Below are 25735 nucleotides of genomic sequence, written 5' to 3'. Positions count from 1 at the left end.
CCTCTGGTTAAACTACCAGGGTACACACAAAGCGCAGTAATTGCTGGAACTCTTTTAATAAAAATGTTAATTAAACAAAATAAAGACTTGCAATTTGATTTACTATAAACATTTGTAGAATTGTGTGTTGCTGTTTGGCTGAGGAGAGGAGAAATTAGGATAAAACAGGATTCTAGCCCCTTCAAAAAGACTTCACAACAAACTGTCTCCATTCTGTGCAGGACTTCTTCGGGAAGTCAGACCCCTACCTGGAGTTTCACAAACAGGGAGAAGACGGCAAATGGATGCTGGTGCACAGGACAGAGGTGAGTCATCGGTGGGGATTAAAAGCACCTACATCTAACTGTCATTATTGTCAACCATGAGCTGTCATTGTCAGCAAAACCAGACCTTACAGAAGGTCATACACTGTAACTGTAACAGTAAGTGTTGGAGGCTGGATGGCACAGATTACAGCCCCACGTTTAGTTAACTCTACTGTGGCTACAGCTGCATTATATACCTGCTGCTGTGTAATTCAACGATTATGTGCCTATTTCTGTGTCTGTGACTTCAGGTCATTAAGAACACTTTAGATCCAGCATGGAAATCCTTCACTGTACCACTAATTTCTCTGTGCAATCGAGATGTGGACAGAAACATCAAGGTTAGTACTTAAGAGTTTCATATATTACAAAACTGGTGTGGTATGAAATTTGTACATTATTAAATGTTAGCAGTGCAGATTGACAGTGGAAAAATGGACAGAAAGTATCATGTTAATGCACTGGTTAAAAGTGTGTCAAAGTCATTTGATCTTGTTGTTTAGTCATAAAATGCTATGTAATAAATGCAAATCCTTAAAAATGTAACCAATTATAAATTCTCATAAAGGTTATCATTTTCGAATAGAGAATGTTTCGGATGATCATACGTGCAAGTGTGACAAGCATGGTGAAGTGTAATGAGAGCAAAAATACCAGACAAATAACCACTTGAGTCTCAGATAGGAAGCTGCACAAGCTGACCATGACACAGAAAACATGATGGCATGATGTGATGTGTTTTACAAAATAACAGGTCCTGTGTTACGACTACGATAATGATGGAGGCCACGACTTCATACCATCATCAAACCACGGTTACCAAGATGAGTGAAGCTCAGAACTCAGTGGAGGTAAAACACATTCTGCATAAGTTTAATAAAGTGTTCGTCAATTCAATTTAGTGTTCATATCAGTATGTAACATTAGGTTCTGAACAATCTTTAATTCAGTTAGGGTTTAAGTACAGATTAGAGCTGAACATTTACTTACAGTGTAACCCCAGTGCAAAAAGGTATCCACTGGTTCCCAGTTAGCCTTAGCTCGCTTTCATTCACATAGCAGGCTTAATATTAGCATTAAGATGATTATACACTAATGAAAACCTACCTGTGAATATTATATCCCATTTCTGCCAGTAAATCCTCAAAAATGTTACACACTGGACCTTTAATATGCAAGCAATATATATTAACATGCTTCTTAGACCCTTAGTGGGGTCAGTATGCTGTTAGCATGATAACATTATTCCATATAATAAGTCTAATGAGACATAATATAGCCCCTACAGTAACCAGTGGAAGATGAGGCAGTCTGACAGCTCAGTGGATTGACTCAGCACCTGCCAAATACAGGTTAAGAGCAGGTTTTTTTTCAGCTCACATGCCACCATGGCTGCTTTTTTTCTTGTAGTCATAAATAAAATCATTCTCAAGAATAGGGATTATGGATACATGATATATTCCATATTTCTACTGTGTTTACAATTTTAAAGTCTAGACAAAAAGAGTGGCTTGGAGAAATGTTCAGTGACCTGCCACAGTAAAATCTTCATTTCAGACCCTGGTAGACTGTTGAATTGAGATGTCTTGAAACAAAACATAAACCAATCTGATTTTGGTAGTTTATCCACTCAACATTTTCCTTTCCATGTGTGTAATGGGAATTACAGCCTCACTGGGCTGCTAATGTGGTTAAAGAGTTTTATTCTTTTTCCCCTTAACTGCAACAAATACTGGCTTACCTGAATGTTACCAGAGGTTATGAGGAATATGTTTTTGTTAAAGTAAGTGTTAAATTTGCCTTATTCACCTCGAACGTTCTAAGGAGCTTGAGGGGTACACCTACCACTTCCGGGAACTCTCTCGTTGCGATTTCTCTTAGCGGCAATGGCGCCGCACTGCTGTGTTCCCCAGTGCACTTCGTCACACAGGAAAAAATCCAACAGAGGGCAAACATTTCACCGTTTTCCAGAGGATAAGGGACTACGTTGAGAGTGGATAAAAAATATCAGAAGGGATCCTGGTCGTAATTTTAAGGTAAGTTTTCAGATAGCTGGTGCTTTGATATTGTATCGCTAACCAGGCTAGCTAGAACTAGCAAGTTCAAGTTTTAGTAGATAGATTAAGGCAGAGAGCCAGGTTGTTGACATTTACCGCCTAGTCCAAAATTAGTAGTATGTTATTTAAATCTAAGCATGCCGCCGGACCCCCCTAGAGGGGTTATATCCTTCTCACCTTTTTCACCCCTGACCCGTTTTCATGTCTGCACCATAGAAGCACGCCTCAGTGTCATCCAGAACTGTGCTGAATGAGCATGGCTGTGATGGTAGAGGAAACGGGGGATCATCACCAGCCCTGGTAGACTGTGCTGTGTGGTAGGTAAGCACAGATCCCTTTGGAAGGTCTCCAAAGTCGGTGGGGACAAGAGCAGCAGACTGCTTTCTGTTCTCCTCCAGCAGCTTGAATGTGAGCCGTGCTAAGGGTGGATAAATTAAAACACAAGTGCCGACAACGCCACCTAGGTTTAACTGAGGCCTAGGACCTCTTAGGATCACCAAATTAAAGTTAGGGTAAACAGGTTCTTTATGTCGGGGAGAGCAGTAAACAGTGTTATTTTTAAAACAATGAGTACAGCCAGTGGAACACAGTTGAACACAATTTATTTTAAAATAAGTAAAAACAACTAAAAGCTCTACCTTCAAATAAACAAACAAAGAACACAAACAACTAAAACCCAGCTAAAATAATGTGGCACGGATGGAGTGGAGGTCAACAACGGCAGTCGCGGGTCTCTGGTGGCGACCACCTGCTCTTCACCTGGCTCCGCTCTTCGGCAGCCTGTCGAGGGAAACTCAGGGCCAGTCAATGTCCTTTAACAAGGCACAACTTATATATTACACACTACACAAACACCGGTCTGAAACGGGACTTACGCGGGAGGGAGAAGTTTTACCTTCTCCCAATTATAGCCGCTAACGGTCGGTGTTTGCCCGGTGTCTCTTCAGACCTCTTCCAGTGCGATGATCTGCTCTGTCTCTCTGTCTGCTTCCTGCTGTCCGGCCCGTTGTGACCTCCGTGCCTCCCTCGTGCCCTCTGTGTCCTCCCTCGTGCCCCGGGTATCTTCCAGTGTCCTTTTTATCCAAGAACAGTCACTCCCCTCTCTGGGTGCCAGGTGTAAGTCCTTATGCTTGATTAAGGTATGTCTCCGGTGGGGAAGTAAAACCAACGTAACACAAACACACTTCAAAATAAAAGCATGCAATAATAAATAAGACAAAAACACAGCAAATTCAAAGTAAAAGCATGCTTAAATAAAATCAAACTTCCCCCGTGACATCTCCCCACACTTTAAAGTTAGCAGTCCCTGCAACATGTTATGAGTCTCTATAACGGACTGGAGTTTGTCCAAAGTTTACCCTGGTGGAGCATCGTAGGGCACCCTCAGGTTCCACATTCACAGGCGGTATGGCTACCGGTGCGGAAGGAACCCGAGATCATGGGCTGGATGGGTCCCTGCATCTGGACAACCGGCTCAGTGGTTGGTAGCGGGACTTCGGTTGGGGGTACTGTACACACCTTAAGTGAGTTCCTATGGATATTTTGTATTCTGCCACCCTTCTCTGGCTGAATCTTGTACACAACCCCTGTATCCCCCACCTGCCCAACACCACCCATGGCTCTGGGTCCCACCAAGTACACAACTTTCCTGCCCCTCGCTGTTCCTATCTCGCACCCACACCCTTTCCCCCGGTAAAGTGGTAACGCTTGGCCCTCTTGTCATAGTGCTGCTTGTTCTGGGTGGCTGCACTCTCCATTCTTTGTTTAGCCAGGCTATAAGCTAAGGACAGTTTCTGCTGGTGGTCTTGTACCCACCCACCTACATCGTGCCTCATCTGTTGGGGACCACACCTAATCCTACATCAACAGGAAGTCGCAGGTGTCGCCCAAACATGAGGAAGGAAGGGGTATACCCAGTCGCACTGTGTGTGGTGTTATTATAGGCGTGTGTCAGTTCGGGCAGATAGTCGGGCCAGTGAAATTGCTTAGACGTCTCTAAAGAGCGGAGCATATTTAACAAGGTCTGATTAAAACGCTCTGCACTGCCATTTCTGCGGGATGGTAGGGAGTTGTGCGGCTTTTAGTTATACCATAGGTATCACAAAATTGTTTCATAAGTGCAGATTCGAAATTAGGTCCCTGGTCAGAATGGAACGGGCGGGGCAACCAAATGGTTGGATCACATGGGTCCACAGGGCCTTTACTGTAGTCTGAGCTGTTTGATCTCGAGTGGGAATAGCCCAAGAAAACGGGTAAACAGATCAGTAGCAACAAGAATGTTCTGGTAGGTGTCTGTGGGCCGACCTAAGGACAAAAAGTCCAACCCCACCACTTCTAAGGGGTAGGATACTGGAATGGATTTAGGGGGCCTTAGGCTCCACCCTATCTCGCTGCAGGTTACAGGCAACACAACCCTGCTGCAACTGACGACCCCCTCTCCATATCAGGCCAATAGAACCGCTGACGGATCCGGTTTAGGGTTCTCTCCACACCAGCATGGGCAGCGGCTTCATGGATCCTCTTCCAAACTTCTGGCTCCTAGATTCTGGACACACATCTGGAAACACACTTCGGTGTGTGCGGGTCAATCATTTTACGACACAGTATTTTGCTTTTAACCTGAAGTTTTCGCTTTGTTGCAACAGTCTCTGGGCTCTAAGGGACAATGTCAGGCGCTCTGGTCTCGTCGGTATCATTTGGGTTTCCACATACCTCTTAATGATTTGAAGGTCCGCATCACCAGCTTGTGCCTCCTCCCACTCTCTGCCTGTCCACTCCTCTTCACCTCCCTCAGGGGTCAGTTCAATGGCTGCCGTACTGGAACGGTTTCCAGCTCAAGGTTTTCACATGAGGCATCTGCAGTCAGTGGGTTAATTGGGAACCGAGACAGGGCATCTGCATTTACATTACTTTTACCTGAGCGGTACTTGATGTCATAATCGAAGGAGGCAAGCTGTGCGACCCAGCGCTGTTCCACGGCACCCAGGCGAGCTGTCTGTAAGTGGGCCACAGGGTTATGTCAGTGTACACCGTGAATCGGGCTCCAGTCAGATAGTCTTTAAATTTCTCGGTTACTGCCCACTTAAGAGCCAGGAGCTCTAGTTTGAAAGAGCTATAATTTGCATCATTCCGCTTGTTGGGTGTAGGCTGGACTGGCATAGGCTATCACTGTCTCGCCCTTGTTGGACCTGGGCCAAGACTGCTCCCAAACCATGATTACTGGCATCTGTTAAACAGGAATGGCAGGGAGTAATCAGCATATGCCAAAACAGGTGTTTGTGTTAAAGCTGCTTTCAGGTGATCAAAGGATGTCTGGCACTCTGAGGACCACTGTACCTTCGGATTTGCGACTTTTATCAGCAGGGATGCCTGTCAGCAGTTGGTTGAGGGGGCGTGCAATCTTTGCAAAGCCAGAAACGAAGCGTCTGTAATAGCCAGCTAAGCCAAGGAAGGCTCGTACCTGTCTTACAGTGGTGGGGATGGGCCAGTCTTTTACGGCTGAGATTTTGTCTGGATCAGGACTCACCCCTTTTGGTCCACCACATGGCCCAGGAATTTCACTTCCTTCTGCAGGAGTTTGCACTTATCCAGGCGCAGTTTCAAGCCATGCCGCCACAGTTTGTTAAACACCTCATCTAGCTGCTGTAGATGGGAGGAAAAGTCAGGTGAATAAATGATAATGTCATCCAAATAAACCAGTAAGGATTCTGACAATTGGCCATTTAAACATTGTTGCATCAGACGTGGAAGGTAGCTGGCGCATTGCACAGGCCGAAGGGCATACGCTCAAATTCATACAGCCCCAGCGGTGGTGAAGGCGGTCTTCCCTGGTCTTGGGTGTCCATCTCAACTTGCCAATAGCCACTGGCTAAGTCAAGAGTAGAAAACCATTCTGCTCTGGTCGACTGGTCAAGGTTTCTTCAATCCTGGGCAGGGGAAATGCATCTTTATGAGTTATGCATTTAACTTCCTGTAATCCACACAGAATCTCCAACTGCCATCTTTTTCTCACCAGTACTATGGGTGCCGCCCATGGGCTACAGCTCTCTTTAATGACACCTTGCTCCAGCATACCTGAGAGTAGGGATTTCATCTCTTTATACATGGCAGGGGAAGAGGTCGATGTCGTTCGGATAGGTGGTGCATCACCAGTATGGATGCGATGTTGTACCAGGTCTGTACGTCCGAAGTCCTCATTGTGCTGTGCAAACACCTTCTGCCATTTCAGCAGCAGGGCGCGCAGCCCTCCTGTTGCTGCTCAGACAGATCAGGCCTGTTGGAGAGTTCACTCACCCCTATCGGCAGCTTCTGGTCCTCCTCGCCAACTGCAGCATTTACCAGTGTCACTCCAACAACACAATCACCTTCAAGGGACAGGTTAAGGTCGCAGGCCCATGTACATCCGCTTCATCCACCCGGGACAGTTTGCCAAGCTTCTGGTACCGATCTAGCATCAAACAGTAGGGGTGTGGGTTAAAAACTCCACAGGGACTCTGCCATTTCTTATCACTGCTAGGGTCCTGGCCACCCTCACACTGCAAGTCTCAGGCAGCGCTTCAATTAGGGCACAGTAATCTTTTCCCCCAGGCTCATCCGAGCCCGACCCCACACCAGTACTTCACTCTTTGGGGAATTTTGATGACCCGTCGGCTGGCTGGCCGCACGTACCCCAACATCCCGTCCTCTGTCATGGTAGCCTCAATGTGTCTGCATGTAGCAAATGCATCCCTCCAAACCCCTGTCTCTGTAACGTCTGTGGGGGGAACAGACCCTCTGGGACATTTAAAAAAAGTCCAACAAGCAGTAACAACATTCATTCCAATGATGAGTGGGTGTGTACAGTGTTCATCCTTCACAATCACAATTCCTCTTCCAGGTATCTTAGCACCCTAGCTCCAGATCTAATACGGCATAGCTCGTATAAGGGATCTCCAGGCCATTTGCGGCCTGTAACTTAAAAACTATAGGAGCCTTTCCAAGCTTAGCTTGGGTAAAATGTTGCTCAAAGAGGCTTTGCTGCATTAAGGTGACCTGGGACCCCGTGTCTAATAGCCCCGACAGTGTAACTCCTTCAATGTTTACGTCTATAGTTGGACACCTTCCAATAAATGCTTCAGTGGGCCCGTTTTCTTCTGTTGTACTTTCAACCCCTGCCCCTCGGACCTCAGCAGCAGGGAAAGCTAGTTTAAAGCCTGCCGAGCAGTAGTTGGCCTCCTACAAAATCTAGCTATGTGGCCGGCTTGTCTGCATTGGCGGCAAATGGGCCTACCTTGCTCATCCCAGGTGTTCGCTGGGAAACTGATCGTTGTCGCTCCCTATAGGGCTGTATTAGGGCTGTGGTGCAATAACAGCTGGTTGAAGGAGCGGTTTAATCTCTCGCAACAGTTCCTGGGTCAGTCCGGTCATCTGAGATTTCACGTCTTCCATGATCTCTCTTTTCAGGGTCTCTCTCCAGCTGGTGTCCTGTGATGGAGGAGGCACATTTGGTTTATACACAGAAGCACAGATTACCTCCGGTTGGGGGTTCCCATGTTCTGTATCAAGCAGCAGCGCCTCCTGTCTGATTGCAGAAAAAGTTTCATCAGGGTTACGGCGGGCATAGACCTTCAGGGCCTGAGCCAGGGAACTTCACGCAGCCCCAACAGCAGCTGGTCTCGCAGGACTGTGTCAGGGGAGTTCCATCAGGGTCATGTTGCCGCAACCTGCAATACAGCTCTCTTAGTCTTAGAATGAATGAGGGCACAGTCTCGTCTGGTCTTTGGACACAACTAAAAACTGAGACCTTAACACTGGGGCGGGGTTCTGTCTCCATATAGAGAGTCCAAATACAGAAAGATTTTGCGTGCTCTATCCCTTTCGTCATCCTCTAAAACACTGACCTGCCGTTTGGCTTCCCCAGCTAACGCACCCAACACAATGTCAATTTTTCTGGCCTCTGCTAGCTCTTGCGCTCCAAGTAAGCCCTGTATTTGCTCCTTCCAGTCATGATATTTCAGGTCACAATTTGGTCCTTTAAACTTTGGCAGCCAAGGGGCACCAGGATATACAGGCATCATCATATTCACTGTTTTAAAATACACCACACTGCTCTCTGTACCCGATCCTGCCACAACGCCAAAATGTGAGCCGTGCTAAGGGTGGATAAATTAAAACACAAGTGCCGACAACGCCACCTAGGTTTAACTGAGGCCTAGGACCTCTTAGGATCACCAAATTAAAGTTAGGGTAAACAGGTTCTTTTATGTCGGGGAGAGCAGTAAACAGTGTTATTTTTAAAACAATGAGTACAGCCAGTGGAACACAGTTGAACACAATTTATTTTAAAATAAGTAAAAACAACTAAAAGCTCTACCTTCAAATAAACTAAACAAAGAACACAAACAACTAAAACCCAGCTAAAATAATGTGGCACGGATGGAGTGGGAGGTCAACAACGGCAGTCGCGGGTCTCTGGTGGCGACCACCTGCTCTTCACCTGGCTCCGCTCTTCGGCAGCCTGTCGAGGGAAACTCAGGGCCAGTCAATGTCCTTTAACAAGGCACAACTTTATATATTACACACTACACAAACACCGGTCTGAAACGGGACTTACGCGGGAGGGAGAAGTTTTACCTTCTCCCAATTATAGCCGCTAACGGTCGGTGTTTGCTCCGGTGTCTCTTCAGACCTCTTCCAGTGCGATGATCTGCTCTGTCTCTCTGTCTGCTTCCTGCTGTCCGGCCCGTTGTGACCTCCGTGTCCTCCCTCGTGCCCTCTGTGTCCTCCCTCGTGCCCCCCGGGTATCTTCCAGTGTCCTTTTTATCCAAGAACAGTCACTCCCCTCTCTGGGTGCCAGGTGTAAGTCCTTATGCTTGATTAAGGTATGTCTCCGGTGGGGAAGTAAAACCAACGTAACACAAACACACTTCAAAAATAAAAGCATGCAATAATAAATAAGACAAAAACACAGCAAATTCAAAGTAAAAGCATGCTTAAATAAAATCAAACTTCCCCCCGTGACATGAACATCTGACTCTTGCTCTGTATTGCACTCAGGTTTCAGTGTAGGCTCTCTGCAAAGGCAGATGATGGAACACAGGGCAGTACAGATTCGACATCACCCCTTCAGAAGAGCGTTGCCTCTTTGGCGGGGGTGCGTTGGTCACTGGTGGTTTCAGCTTTGAAAACACTTACAGCTCACCATTCTTGGACTGACACCCAGGGCCCTTGATGGAATGTGCCAGGCTTCAGGCAATGACGTCTTGCTAGTCATTGGGGGGGCAGACGTGTAGCCCATCTTGACAAAGTGAGCCAGAGTATAGAGCAGCCCGATGAGATGGTTGCACTGTCTCAAGCCAACTTTGCAGTTGCACTGTGTCTCCCTTATGTATGGCTGCTCAAGTCACAGCTCCACCTGAAAAGATAATCAAAGTTTACACACTTGACACTTCAGAGTTGCTAATAACAAATACATAACATATGGATTAAATAAATATATAAACATACACTGAGTGTGCAGTGAATTAGGTACATCTGGCATTTTAATGTTCTGCCATGAAAATCTTATAGGTTGTTTTACAATGTCATTTGCGGACATAACTTGAAATGTACCTAATATCTTGGACACTCATTGTACAAAAAAGTCAGGGTTGTGGAATAGCTCATAGTATGGATTTTAGACGTAGTTACTTGTGTTATTTTAAGTAATGACATTCCATTGTATGTCATGTCAATTTTAAACAGACACATGATTTGTAAACCTAAAGCTAAATACATTTTGAAGAACCTTCCTCGACCCTGGATACACTGCTCCAAGAACTGAGCAACTCTTATCTTAACATGAATGTTACTTACCTTACCTTATCACTTACCTGATAGTTATACTATCATTATACTATCCTTAACCACAAACATGCACCTAGCCCTGTCTTGCTCTGCTAATTTGAAACAACATAATATTTTAGAAAATATCAATGAGGCGTATGTGATATCACATCAGTTACAGGTAAAGTTGTTGTGTCATACCTTCACAGTTTCGACTTTAAGCCTGTTCAGAAGAACAAAATAAACCTAAGTTAAATCAGGCAAAATGAACCTATTTAGTATACAGGTAACATGTTAATGAGATAAAATGTTATTTTCAGTCAGACAGGGATAGGTACATTGTTGATATGAACTCATAATGAACATTTAGCAAGCTGGTTTAGCTGTGGCACTGTTCTGCGAACTGAGCAGTTTGTCCACTTAGCACTATGATACCTGTATGGTTTAAGGTGCCTCAAGACGAAAATGTGTGATGGGCTCCTACTAACTGTCAATTAAAGACATGTTAAGTGTTTAAAAAATCTAACATAGCAGACAGACAGACAGTTAAAATGAATTCATAAAGCACAAACAGTATTTTTGTGTTTTGTGGCAACCCATACAATAGTATGGGTTCCCATATAGACTGCATGCTACACCGCTGTAATATAGTTGGCTTATGATACATTTCTAAGTTTTAATGTCAAGTTGTAGTGGCTGTAGGCGGCATGTGCAATACGTGCAGATCCAAGTCACAGTCTCTCAGTTGTCTGTTCATTTCCCTCCAGCTCACTGCTACTCTTTCCAACTCTGCTGTCATCTCTAGTTTTCTCTTTATGTTTTTTTCTCGCTTTATAACTTTTTTCTCAATTTCCCCTCTTTTGATACTGATATTTGTCGTCTTTCTGTTCTCGGCAATTGTCTTTCTCTTCAGGTGGAGTTCGACTGCATCAACCCCAAGAAACAGAACAAGAAGAATAATTATAAAACTCTGGAATTATCATTGTCAAGTTATGTAAGGTGAGGATGGATGGATGGATGGATGGATGGAAAAAAAACTACTCAGAAAAACAGAAATAATTGCTCCGAAAAACAAACAAAATAAAATAAATTTTCAAGCGAATGCAGTACGCTTCCGTAGTTTTGTGAAACACCAAAATGCTTTTTTTTTTAACTGTTATAACAGAAAGGCACAAAAATAATTGGGAAAGACAGAGGAATACCAGGAATTGAGGTTGTGAAATGGTGAAAATAGAATTCTTCATGTTCAGAGACTTTTATTTTGAAACCACAACTCTTATTTTGAAAGTAGAGAGCGGTCGTTTTCCCTCTTTTCGCGCATTTCTTTTATGCCGTTATTGGTGCAGAAGTCACTGACGATGTAAGTTATACTTAATGCTACTGTAAGATTAATGTGGTGATATATCGTAGTTCTCACTCCAGATTTCTGTTCAGTGTGTTTGATGAACTCCTGCAATATCAGTGAGGAGTTGTTCCAGCAACTAGTCTGTTACAGTATTAGCTGTGTGTTGAGCTTAGCTAGCTTGGCTGTCTTGTGGAAGTGTAACATGGCTTCGTTGTCACTTTAGAAATGTAGTGGTTCACTGTTAGTGTTTATGACTTACATATATGTATATACAGGTATGCATTTATAGTAATTAAGCGCATATATTAATGTTATCAGTAATAACTCAATTCTGTTTCTGTGTTTATTTCAGAAACTGATCTGTCATGCACCATCATACTGCATCGTTTATAATATACTCATTCTGGCAGTAAAGACTATGAACGAACTGGTGACTGCGTGTGCTCTGACCGGAGCCCTGTAGTGGCTGATTTCCACACACACCAGTTTCAGGGTTCAATACCCAACATAGAAAGTTGAGTGTTCGATTAAGAAAGAGGAACAGGTGAAGAAAGAGAGAGAGAGATTTTATCAGAAGGAGGAAGAGATATGCAGAGTCGTCATACTCGAACACACACAGTCACACACATTGAGTTGTTATTATTATCTGGGGCGTTTTTGTCCAAGAAATGTAACTGCCCTGTTGATACATCTTATGGCCATTCAGACTGGGTCACTGTTACTGTAACACACACACACACACACACACACACACACTACACACACAAATTCTGAAACCACAAGCACACCAAGAAAAATGCAAAGACACACTTTCAGTGCATGTACAATGAGAGCACACACACTCTGTGCCAGCTATACATATGCACACACACAGTGTACCTTTTTTTTCCCGCTTCTCTATCTCTCCAACAATTTTGCAGCTTTGTGAGCTAGAACCAGGCTCCAGATGTAGCAGCTACAGATAATGTAGTTTGATTTTGTGGCATTTCCCTTAAAGTGTGTTCTGAGATTGGACACCTTTGCGCATCTTTGTATTTTAATAGGAGTCAATACATTTGTGCTCTAAGAATGTAATGGTGTAAAAATGTTTTTCCCAAATGGTGGAATTCTCAGCTAAAGACATAACATTGTCTGTGGAAAAAATGAATGCTACATTTCCTTCCAGAACCCTGGCCATCTGTTTTAACCCCGACACGTCGCTGCTGTACTGGAAAACATAGCTCCACAGGAGTGTCCTTTGTAGCATTTTGTACATTGGAAAAGAACCTCTCTTGTGATTGTGTGGAGTATATTTCTGGCTCAAGGTCTTGGTCAAGTACAAGAGAGTTGTTGTGCAGAGGTGACTTTACTTGTGATCTTGTACAGGAATGCTGCCAGCATAAGAGGTTGTGTTGTGAATGTCTCCTGGGGGCAGATAGCCGCTAGATCTTCTGTTAAATTCAGGGCAAACACGCACAGACAGACAATGACAAGCGTCTTTGTTATTTTCACCTTATTGATGGAAATTAGGCTTTAAACCAAAGAGCAAAGTGCTGTTGCCATAGTGACGCTTTGTGCTGTTGATGACAATGTTCGCACCATGATGAATAAGTGAGGAAGAAAAATATGTACAAGAGCATTAAAAAGAGCATTAATGGTTTGTCTGTATGTATGAATGTAGTTTTTTGTCAGTGAAGAGATTTGATCCTCTCTGCATTGACCAAACATTCACAGTTAAATATTTATTCTTTTATTTTTGGTCACTCAAATTAGTGACCAAACTTTTTCTGGAACCTGTAGCTTTGGCCTCAGCTATTAAGACCCCCTTTCCATGTTTCTTGTTTTAAAGTGAGTCACATAGAAACATTAAAAAGTCACCTATGGGGCGCACTGATAGCTCACCTGGTCGAGCTGGTGCCCCATGCCGTGGGTTCGACTCCGACCTACGGGCCTTTTGCTGCGTGTCCTCCCCCACAAAAAGGTACCTACTACCAACGGCTTATGCTGAATGAAATCTGCTCCTGACAGATGTTATTTCAGCTGTCAAAATGGTCCCTCACCCTCTAGAAATAAGAAGCTTCTTGTCATGGCCCCTGTATGTCCTAAATTCATTTATTCCATGTTCTGCAGGATAAAATACACCTAGTGACACAAAGTGAAAATATGATTTTAGCGTAGAGTTTCACTTTTGGTTGTGTAGAGAATCACGTGGCCAGTGCTGCGGGTTACACACTGAAGCTATCAAAGGCCATACCCTTTCACTGACAGTGCAACCCCCCTCAGCCAAAGAGTCTTTTTGGGCATTGGTTGTTTTGCTAGCTGGAAAAACTGCTTCAACCACGAGGCCAGCATACTGCTTCTGTCTACCTCTTAATTAACTGACCGAATGTCTCAAACATTATTTGAATTTAGAGCAGTAAACTCTTAATTGCATATGTAACATGCTAGAGTGGAAAGCTTGACTGGCATTGCAGCCGGAACCGAGTGGGGCGGGGTTTAGCGATGGTCATTTGCAGCCACATGTCAACTGAAGATGTCTGTACGGGGCATAAAATCAAAAAGCCTTGCCCTCTACATGTTGTATTGTAGGTCCCATGTCATTGCTGAATAGCCGGTGTAGTAGAATGTAATTCCTCTCGTCGGTGCTCTGGTCAGTTCTTGATGACCAGGTAAAATCAGAATGGGGAGTTTTTACTTGTCCAGCAGTGATGTGCTTTGAAGTTTACGGGCATTAGGACTCTCTACATCCAGCGTCTCTGTTGTAGATGACTGAGGTGAATGAAAAACACTCACACGTCATCTGCCAGCAGTCGAGTGTTTCAGTAAAAGGTTGGACAGTGTTGGGCAGCTCTTAGCCGTGGAAATATTTCACTGCTGAGTGTAAATCAGGACGTACCGTGTTAAAATAGAAATATCACAGTTCTTAGAGGTTATTGACTGATTTCCTCTCTCGGATTCTTGCTTGTTTGTAATGAGCAGACTCTCAGTGCAGTGTGAACATTTACCTGTTCTAGTAGTGGTGAGATGAGCAAATTTAAGGCGGAATGGGAACTCCTAAATCCTCGCTGCTCCCTCCTAATCTTTTGCCTTTTGTCACAGACCTGCAGCTCTGTCACTGATGCGCACACACACAAACACACACACACACACACACACACATAATGCTGTCTTAACACACATACTTCTTGTCTCATGCTTACAAACTCATTTACATACACACACGTGAGCACAAACATATAATATCCTCGGTCACACACGATTTACATACAAACTCCCAAAGCATGACTTTGGGACACACACAAACACACACACATGCACAAATCCAAACACAGTATCTTTGTCAAACAGACATTTTATCAAACATACTTCTGCACTCTGAACAAGGCTTTATACTGTAGGTGTGCAGACACACACATGCAATATATTCAAACATGCACCTTCCCTGCTTACGCACATTGACTGATTTAAGCAAGCACATATAATCTCACGTAGGCGCTCAATCACCGATGACATCTTCTCCTCACGTACACACTGCCACACAGATTTTACATATGCACACATAGAGCGAAAGCTGTGGTGCACAAATACACACCCGCACACACACGCATGCAGAAAGAGCTGTTCTGCGGTGTTCAATCAGACTTAGAATGGCTCTAATCCTAATCATCCAGAAAGGGAAAGTCTCTCCTCAGGGCTGTGGGAGCTGGAGGCGAGAGCAGCGTTTCTCTGTTACACACTCCAACACAAAGAGACAGCCTGCTACTGCTGATGGGCTGTTTGTGAAAGACTCATTTCAACTGAATTGTGCTATTATTCATATCTTATGTTTGATATCATTCAGAGCTGTGTAGAGCGTAGTGCTCGTGTCCCTGTGGATTCATGGAGAAAACAAACTTTTCATGAATGAGAGCACAGACAAGCATTGTGCTGCCCCACTTTGACTTGCACGTCTTCACCTGTGGGTGGCAGTATTACGACAAGAGTAGAGCGAGTTAAACAATGTCAACAGAGTTGCCAATCTGCAGCCGAACTTTAGCAGTGCCAATCGTTTTAAAGAGTAAAGAGAACATATGCCTGTGAGTATTGTATATGTATAGTGGTGTATGTTGCTGTTACTGCTGTTTCTATAAGTTGACAGTTCTTTTATATTTTCGTCGCTATGACGATGCTAATTTGTTAGCTTGTATATGGGGTTTTACATTATATGTTAGCATAAAGCTAGCGGAGCTTATTATTTGTTAGTATAATGGCAGTGTCGAGTGCTGTTTCAAACTGTGTTGAACACCTTTGGTATTTAGAGATACATATAATGTGATAGTATAATATTTTAATTTTCCTTTGTTGTATGTATTTCAGTTTTACAGTCAACTTCAATTGGGAGTCATAAATAAACCCTTAAAGAAAGGAAACTTTGCCTCTTATTGGAGAACTGTTCGCTATCTGCCAAACTAAACACATCCTACGTTCAGGGAGGGCAGAATAGTAAAAAGGCATATTCTCATCACACTCTGCTGAAAAACGGATTGATCCACAGTCGCAAGTGTGTAAAGCATCAAAGAAGACTTCTCAATCATGACAACTCCTGCAGATGATAACAAAGGAGATACAATGGAGACAAGGTCAAAAGTATCCAGTTCTCTACACTCCAGTCAATTCACCTCATCATCTGTCGCTGTTGCCAGGGCACGAGCAAAGGCTGAGGCTGCACGAGTGAAGCTTTCCTTTGCACACAAGGAAGCAGATATCTTGAAGAAACAAGGTGAACAGCTTAAAAAGAAAGCTGAGTTAGAAGCAGATCTGCATGTGCTCAAATCAGAGAAAGCAGCGGCGGCAGCACAAGCTGAGGCTCAAGCTTGGGAAGAATCCGCACGGGAAGCCGGAGACCCACAACAGCCGCAACTGGTCGAGATGTCACCGATTGATCCAACCCAACGCACTCAAGAGTATGTGCAGCAACACGCAGGATTGAACTCTGTTCTGCAAACTCATCATGACTACCATCCAGATCCTCCATCTGCATCAGCACCACAGCCAGCCATAGACAACATTGAAGCGGCTATGGACTACAAAGACCCGAACGGTTACCAGGGCAGTGAGCACAGCAAGGAGGAGTTTAAACCTTTGCCATTTCTTTCATCTGACCAAAGACAGAAGGTTGGGGTGAGCATGTCACAACACAAGTATGCTGTAAGTCCCAAGCGAGAGTTTGACAGTGGGAATTATGGCCCTTATGTAAAAAAGTCTATTAATGACAGCCAGCTGTATCATCCTGGGCACAACGTATCTACACCAAGACCTCATCATGTCCATCCTACAGACACCTCAGACCTTGCAAAGTATTTGATGCGACGAGAGATGGTTAGTTCTGGGTTGCTGAAATTTGATGATCAACCCGAGAATTACTGGGCGTGGAAGACCTCTTTTCAGTCTGCAGTTTGGGATCTGAATCTGTTACCACAAGAAGAGTTGGACCTGCTTGCAAAATGGCTCGGACCACAATCAGCTGCTCAAGCAAGAAGAATCAGAGCAGCTTATGTCCACAACCCTGGAGCGGGTCTAATCATGGTGTGGCAGTGACTGGAGGAATGTTTCGGTGCACCAGAAATCATAGAGCATGCACTTTTAAAGAGAGTTGAAGACTTTCCCAAGGTGACAAACCGAGAGAACCAGCGTCTGAGAGAGCTGGGAGATCTTCTTCTGGAGCTACAAGCAGCAAAGCAGAACGGCTATCTACCTGGCCTGTCTCATCTGGACACAGCACATGGGGTCAACCCTATTCTGGCAAAACTCCCATACAACCTGCAGGAGAAGTGGGTTACTGTTGCTTCAAGATTCAAGAAAGACCATGGTGTGCCCTATCCTCCATTCACATATTTTGTCAGCTTCATAAGTGAGGAAGCCAAGATTCGCAATGACCGTAGCTTTGCCTGTGTCACAACCTTCAGCCTGAGAACAGAAAAACCAGCAGCTCCAAAGCAGAAATACCAGCTGCCAATCTCTGTCAGGAAAACGGATGTGTCATCACCAGGGGGAGCTAGTCAAGATACTCCCACTGACAAGAGCAGCATGGATCCTGATAAACAGTGTCCTTTGCATTGTAAACCACATCCACTGAGGAAGTGTCGTCTGTTCAGAAGTAAAAGTCTAGAAGAAAGAAAATCTCTCCTGAAAGACAAACATATCTGTTTTAGATGCTGTTCTTCCATTAACCACATGGCTAAAGACTGCAATGTGCCAATAAAGTGCAGAGAATGCGGAAGTGAAACACATGCCACATCACTTCATCCAGAACTCTCTCTGAAGTGGAAAGGTTCTGCTGCTTCAGAAGATCATGGCGGGGAGCAAAAGGAGCCAACAGCCATGGACGTGACATCAAAGTGTACTGAAATATGTGGAAATTTAGCAGGCTACAGATCATGTTCTAAAATCTGTCTGGTGAGAGTGTATCCTGATGGACAGTCAGAAAGGGCAGTCAAAATGTACGCTGTCCTTTTCAGTATTGATGGTCACTTAGAACCATATACCTTAAAGACATGTTCAGGAGTCATGGATGTGACAGGGAGACGAGCAAACAACTTCATCATCGAGTCCCTGGATGGCATGGCACGGCTCTCTCTTCCCACTCTCATCGAGTGTGACATGATACCTGATGATAGAGCGGAAATCCCAGCTCCTGAAGTTGCTGTTCACTATCCCCATCTCAAGCCAGTAGCAGGTAAAATCCCAGAAATTGATCCACAAGCAGAAATCCTCATCCTCCTTGGCAGAGACATTCTCAGTGTACACAAGGTCAGAGAGCAGCGCAATGGACTCCACAATGAACCATACGCTCAACGTCTGGACCTGGGGTGGGTCATTGTTGGAGAGGTGTGTCTTGGAGCCTCCCATAAGACATTTCAAACCACTGTCTACAAGACCAACATTCTACACAATGGACGAGCTTCACTTCTGGGTCCATGCAACAATAACATTCGGGTCAAAGAGAGGTTCAGCTGTCACACTCCAAGCCTGAATCTTCAGAGCTCCGTGTCTAACCTAGCAAGGGAGACTGATGATCTTGGTTGCCAAGTATTTCAGAGAACAGAACACGACGACAACCTTGACCTGTCAATTGAAGATAGGATTTTTCTGGAAACACTGGATCAACAAACCTACAAGGATGAAGCAAACACGTGGGTTGCCCCCTTACCTTTTCGATCACCACGGAACCGTCTTCCAAACAACCGACTTCAAGCTGTCAAGCGTCTGTCATCTGTGAGGCGCAATCTAGACAAGAAACCTCAGATGAAAAAAGACTTCATCAACTTCATGCAAAAGATATTCGATGCCAATCAAGCAGAGCCAGCTCCACAGCTAACAGAAGGCCAGGAATGTTGGTACCTACCCTTATTCGGCGTTTACCATCCACGTAAGCCAGAGCAGATAAGAGTAGTGTTCGATTCCAGTGCTAAACATGAAGGCCTTTCTCTTAATGACGTGCTTCTTTGTGGTCCTGATCTGAACAACACCCTTATCGGGGTCCTGCTCCGTTTTCGCAAAGAACCAGTCGCAGTTACTGCTGATGTACAGCAGATGTTTTATTGCTTCAGTCTGCGAGGAACATCGAGATTTTTTGAGGTTCTTGTGGTAAGAAGACAATGACTTGCAGAAACCAGTGAAAGAGTTTCGCATGACGGTTCATGTATTTGGCAACAGTCCGTCGCCAGCGGTTGCTATTTTCTGCCTACGACGAGCTGCTTCAGAGGCAACAGAGTCCACTCCCGAGGCAAGAGAGTTTGTCATGCGCAACTTTTACATGGATGATGGACTTGCATCGTTTCCCACTGAAACAGATGCTATCAAGGTCTTGCAGTCATCTCAAGAAATGCTAGCTGAGTCAAACATCAGACTACACAAGATAGCATCCAACAGCAGCAGCGTCATGCAAGCGTTCCCCACAGAAGACTGGGCCAAAGGTGTTAAAGACTTTGATTTTGGAGGAGAATCACCATCCCTGCAAAGAAGCCTAGGTCTCAGCTGGAACCTAGTGACAGACAGCTTCACCTTCTGTGTTTCTTCAGAGGAGAAACCTTTGACTAAAAGAGGTGTTCTTTCCACAGTGAACAGTCTATTTGATCCCTTAGGGTTTGTGGCGCCAGTTACTGTGGGAGGAAGGAACATAATGAGAGAGCTTTCTGTTGAGCAGTACGATTGGGATGCTCCACTTCCAACAGCAAAACAAGAACAATGGAAACTCTGGAGGAACTCCATGAAAGAGCTGGAGCAACTTGATATCCCAAGACCTTATGTTCCTGTTTCATTAGTCACACAGACTCAGTACAGAGAACTTTGTGTGTTTTCAGATGCCTCTGACATTGCGATAGCAGCTGTAGCGTACTTGAGAACTGTTTCCATGACAGGAGAGTGTCACGTGGGCTTCGTTATGGGAAAATCCAAACTGACACCGCGTCCTGCACATACAGTTCCTCGTCTCGAACTCTGTGCTGCAGTTTTGGCAGTTGAGATGGCAGACTTCATCAAAGGTGAAATGGACATTGATATTCACTCAGTGAAGTTCTACACAGATAGTAGAATTGTGCTAGGTTACATTAACAACACATCACGCCGATTCTACGTCTATGTCTCCAACAGAATCACACGAATCAGGAAATCTTCTCACCCACATCAGTGGCATTACATCAACACTGAACAAAACCCTGCTGACCACGGGACTCGGCCATTAGCTGCTACAGACCTCAAGAGCACCAACTGGTTTTCTGGGCCATCATTTCTGTCAAGGCCGCAGCAAGAGAACACTGCCCCTATCGACAACTTTGAGCTGATACATCCAGACCAGGATCGAGAAATCCGTCCTGAGGTTACAGCCATCAGTACAAAGGTGACATTAGTGCCAGATGTGCTTGGGGCACAGAGGTTTGAAAGGTTCTCCTCGTGGAAGTCACTGGTGCGGGCTATTTCCAGATTAATCAAAAGAGTCAGAAGTGAGGTGAAAGTTCCTGATAGTGAAGGCAGTAGAGGAGAGGAAAGTGCACAAGCAACAGTTGTGATCATCAGGGCAATGCAGCAAGAGGTCTTCTTTAAGGAGATAGAACATCTTATCAAAAGGGATCAAATCTCGAGACAAAGCCCGCTTGTGAAGTTGTCTCCATTTCTGGACCAAGATCGACTATTAAGAGTTGGTGGTCGCACGTCCTCAACAGACATGTGCTTTGATGATAAACATCCTTTGATCATTCCAAAGACTCACACAGCCACACTGTTGGTGAGACATTATCATGATCAAGTTGCACATCAGGGACGGCATTTTACAGAAGGCGCCTTGAGATCAGCCGGATTATGGCTAATTGGGGGAAAGAAACTTGTTTCTACTGTTATACACAAATGTGTCACTTGCAAAAGACTCAGAGGTAAACTAGAGGAACAGAAGATGTCAGAGTTGCCAGCAGACAGACTGTCATTGTCACCACCTTTCACACATGTTGGAGTGGACGTCTTTGGCCCATGGACAGTGACCTCTCGAAGAACAAGAGGAGGCCACGCAGAGAGCAAGCGGTGGGCAGCCATATTTACCTGTTTGAACACCAGGGCGGTGCATATTGAGGTCCTGGAAACCATGACTACAGCAAGCTTTATCAATGGTCTCAGACGGTTCACAGCAATCAGAGGACCCATTAAAATGCTCCGATCAGATCGGGGAACAAATTTTATTGGGGCATGTAAGGAACTCAACCTTAACACAGAGGATCCTGATCTGAAGACACACCTCCATGACAGCAATTGTACCTGGGTCTTTAATCCTCCTCACTCCTCTCACATGGGTGGAGTGTGGGAGAGGATGATAGGCATTGCTCGACGCATTCTGGATGCTCTTCTCCTCAAAACCAGCACATCCTATCTGACACATGAGGTGCTCACTACTTTGATGGCAGAAGTCATCGCCATCATGAACTCAAGACCATTGGTTCCAGTATCTTCTGACCCTGAAGCTCCAGCAGTTCTTACTCCATCAATGTTGCTGACACAAAAAGAAGAAACTCTGTCCACACCCGAAGGTGACTTTGATGCAAATGACCTTTCTATCAAGCACTGGAGAAAGGTTCAAGGCCTTGCCGACGCCTTTTGGAAGAGGTGGAGACAAGAATACTTGGTAACGCTTCAACCGAGGAAAAAGTGGCACACTGACAAACGCAACCTGCAAACAGGGGATGTTGTCCTACTGAAAGATTCCCAGGCCAGAAGAACTGAGTGGCCTACTGGACTAATTGTCAAGACTGTACCTAGCCAAGATGATAGAGTACGCAAGGTGGAAGTGAGGGTGGTTAAACAAGGTACTCCTAAGGTGTATTTACGACCTATCTCAGAGGTCATCTTACTTTTTCCTAAAGACAGTGTGTAGTGGTATAAAGCATTATACCAAGCGGGGAGTGTGCTGCCCCACTTTGACTTGCACGTCTTCACCTGTGGGTGGCAGTATTACGACAAGAGTAGAGCGAGTTAAACAATGTCAACAGAGTCGCCAATCTGCAGCCGAACTTTAGCAGTGCCAATCGTTTTAAAGAGTAAAGAGAACATATGCCTGTGAGTATTGTATATGTATAGTGGTGTATGTTGCTGTTACTGCTGTTTCTATAAGTTGACAGTTCTTTTATATTTTCGTCGCTATGACGATGCTAATTTGTTAGCTTGTATATGGGGTTTTACATTATTATTATATGTTAGCATAAAGCTAGCGGAGCTTATTATTATAGAATAAGCATCTTCACAGCTCAAGATGTTGATACAGACAATATCAGTGAAGACACATAGCTGTTTTTTCAGGGTTTTTTTTTTTTTGGTTTATTGCCAAAGCCTGAGACTATATGATTGTGCTACAATGTTAAAATTACACTAATGTAATGTTTTATGTCTTTCAGAGTTTCAGGGAGCCTTTATTCAAATGAAGTATTTTCTGATTTGGTTATTTCCTCACAACATATTTATTATAAAATCAGTGATTATGGCTATTGCAGGGTTCCAGAGTGCGACCAAAATTTTTAAGAGTGCGACTAATAATTTTTCTAGGTCGCACTGGTGCACCTGACGCTGCCCGGGTGAAAACATAAATTTATTTCGCAAGCGCATCATCTCTCTGTGACCGAACTCACACACTCATGGTACGATCATATCGTGTTCTAAACCAATAAGAGACAGAGCTCGGGCGGGTCTTTGCCTCTGATTGGCTGTGGTCCTGTTCACCGCGCTAAGTCGCGTGTGTTTAAAAATTGCCGAGCCCCGGTCCTTCGGCGACAGCATCAGACTCGGAACCAGAGGAGGAGACAACCGAGTCTGGGATAGAGCCCGGCTCCGAGACCCAAATTAAAAAGGCCAAAATATATTCCTTCAGGCAGGACTGGCTGAAACAATTTCCCTGGCTGAGGTACAACAAAGGACGTAACGCAATGCACTGCATGTACTGTCAGGAGTGCGGTCAGAATATGGCCGGAAAAAGTGCGTTCGTGAGCGTGCAACAACGTTTCGTATCGAAACTTTAAAAAAACATAACATGTCTAAAAAAAATACACGATATGCCGTGACAAGTGTGTGTAGAGAAAGTGGCCCCTCTCCCAGCTGCATTTCAGCGGCAGGTAGTAGTAATCAGGTCCTCTTTTATTTGGAAATGTTTTATTTTGCTTAGTGTTTTAGTTTGAAATGTTCAATTTCAGCTCAGTGAAGCACTTTAAACACTTTATTTTTCTTTTTATATATAATTGTGCTTCAAATAAAGACAAGCATTTCTCTACACTTTATTCTTGTTTAAAAATCATTCACATTATATAAAAGTTATGGAGAGCGATAAAAGGATGACCTTATGGCGTTAAAGGCGAAGCAATGAAAAATTTGGGTGCACCTACATTTTGGGCTGGTGCACCTAAAAAAAAAAAAAAGTTAGGCGCACCAGTGCAACCAATGCAAAAAGTTAGTCTGGAGCCCTGCTACTGAATACATCTACTGATTCTCAAATGAAAATCGGTATTCAAAAATGGCCGAGTCTAAAATAATTAAAGGGGCAGTCTTCCAGTTTTACACATGAAGTTCAGTTTACTACTCATGGTACATGCTACTAAAATCTATAATATCTTCTGTAGCATCCAGAGTTTGAAATTATGTCATGATGGTTATATTGGTTTAAGATTGAGACTTTTCAATGTAAAGCCTGCATTAGAAACTTGAGGGGTGTTTTGAAAGACAGACTATTTAGAGGGCAGGGAGGGTCTAATAAAGATGCTAGTGAAATGCATTATGGGAATTGTAGGATCCATTGCTTTTGGAGATTGCCCCATACAAGGAAGTACATTTCTGTAGTGTTGTTTTTGTTTTATCAGTGCTAAGTTACTGTAAATGAAACTTATTTCCTGCAGATGTTTCACATTAAAAGCGTACAATGTAAGTGTGTGCTTTTTGAGCTACAATAGGGCTTTAAATGTAGCATCTGTGCAGGAAATGTTGAATTACATTAATATTTAACACCAATGAAAAAAACAGCAAAATTGAATCAACTCTAATGAATTAGTGAGTGAGAGCAGGCATTGCTGCGTTGCAACAGCGTTTTGGTGATGTGTTCTCTCCCTTGTCAGGACGCACAAATCTCATACAGCACCACTTTGAGACTCACCCGGGCATGACGGTGCGTTCACGGCCCTATCGGTTACCTGAACACACAAGAAAAGTAGTTCAGAAGGAACTGAAAGCCATGCTGGAGATGGGAGTAATAGAAGAGTCCAACAGTGCCTGGTGTAGCCCTATTGTTCTGGTGCTTAAAAAGAATGGGTCTATTCGGTTCTGTGTGCACTATCGCAAGGTGAATGACGTGTCACAGTTTGCCTACCCGAACCCAAGCATTTATTAAAGAGATATAATAAAAGCAAACAGAGGAAAATAGACTATATACAATCTAACTAAAAGGAAATAAGCTACAGGAAAAGGTGTGTGTCTGTTTGTGTGTGTGTGCGCGCATTGGGGGTTGCGCGCCAAGAAAGGTGTGTGTCCTTTGTCCTCTGACCAGATGTTTCAATGTATGAAACGCTTGTTGGTGAGAGACAAAAAGCATGGAGGAGCGGGAGGGTTGGAGTTCCCTCTTCTTGTGTATGTGCTGAGGTTTAGGCTGAATATGTGTGTGTCTGATCCTAGATTAACGGTGCCGTTAAAAGGGAGTTAGTTGCATGCAAAGACGGTGTCTGTGTGAAGCATAACATCAAACTAACATCACCTTAGCACTGTCTGAAAGACTACAGTTACTACAGTAACCTGCGTTAATCATTTCAACAACATAACCTGAATAAAACACATCAGTACAGTAACATTAACAGTAATTAAACAGTCCTTGCTTTGCGTTAACTCTTAAGTTACCTAAAACTGTCTATGCCCAGTAGGTTACCAACAGTCCAAAGGAGAGAGGAAGGAGAGTTGGCGGTGCGTGGATCAGCTGGCGGTCCTTTGAGCCAGGCTGAAAAGAGTTGTGGTTCTGAAGTCCAAATGTCTCTGCTGTGCGATGTCCGCTGGTGTAGATTGCAAGAGGAAAGACGTTCCAGTCATTGCTCTGCAGAGGTAATGTCTTGGCGTTAACTTTGCGTTACTTCGTTAAAGTCAGCTGGCAGACTTTTTGTTTAAAGCTGCAGATGCTTGTTGAATCCCGTTAGTGGTGCACTAACCAGGGATCGCAGGAAAAGGTAGGCTCTTGTGCCGTACTTTACTCCCTAGTTTGTTCGTTGGCGGGCAGGGACGCACCAAGGTCCAAGAGCTTATCACAGAAAAGAGGTGACGGGAAGTGACCAGTCACAATAAAAGTCCAGTTAAACCACACCAAATAAACAAGTTCATGTTTAAAGGTCCCCTTTGACCCTACCACACACACAGAACATAAACCTAAGTGGCAGATTAACTTAGATAGAGCAAGTAACAAGAGGTAGAGACTGCTACATAACCTGTGCTTATTATAAGAAAATAAAACTGATTATCCCAAAAAAGTAATGTCAGTTTACGGCAAACATTGATTCATGCCATAGCGTTGTCACTTGTGCAGAATTTTTCACCAAGGGAAGATAAAGATCCCTGAAAGTTGTTAAGACCAGTTTGAATGATATTGATTTTTGAGTCAAAATGAGCCATCATTTCAACTTTGTTCTGTTGAATGGCGTCCAAGATTGACTGTAGGGAAATGTTGCACGGAAAAATACTCGAAAGGACAAGGCAGCAGGAAAAGAGTCAAG

General features: G+C 44.1%; 2 protein-coding genes across 4 annotated transcripts in view; both read left to right on the top strand.

Annotated features, from left to right (window-relative positions):
- Positions 1 to 25735, top strand: part of cpne2 (copine II) — a 247181-nt gene that overhangs the window by 100001 nt on the left and 121445 nt on the right. The window lies entirely within an intron of this gene.
- Positions 18036 to 24877, top strand: LOC127353832 (uncharacterized). Its single transcript, XM_051383393.1, has 2 exons — positions 18036 to 19052; positions 19138 to 24877. The coding sequence occupies exons 1-2, from the start codon at positions 18036 to 18038 to the stop codon at positions 21883 to 21885; spliced, it is 3765 nt and encodes a 1254-aa protein (XP_051239353.1). The 3' UTR covers positions 21886 to 24877.

The sequence above is a fragment of the Dicentrarchus labrax genome, unplaced genomic scaffold, assembly GCF_905237075.1.
Source record: "Dicentrarchus labrax unplaced genomic scaffold, dlabrax2021, whole genome shotgun sequence".
In the NCBI taxonomy this organism is placed as follows: Eukaryota; Metazoa; Chordata; class Actinopteri; family Moronidae; genus Dicentrarchus; species Dicentrarchus labrax.
Note: the sequence above shows the minus strand (reverse complement) of the source record. Positions and strands in the feature narration are given on the sequence as shown.

Excerpts from the sequence above, each read along its gene's own strand:
- LOC127353832 (XM_051383393.1), top strand. The coding sequence starts at position 18,036 with ATGGATGTGACAGGGAGACGAGCAAACAACTTCATCATCGAGTCCCTG. Across the intron at positions 19,053-19,137 it reads CAGTCGCAGTTACTGCTGAT|AAACCAGTGAAAGAGTTTCG; the intron begins GTACAGCAGATG and ends AATGACTTGCAG.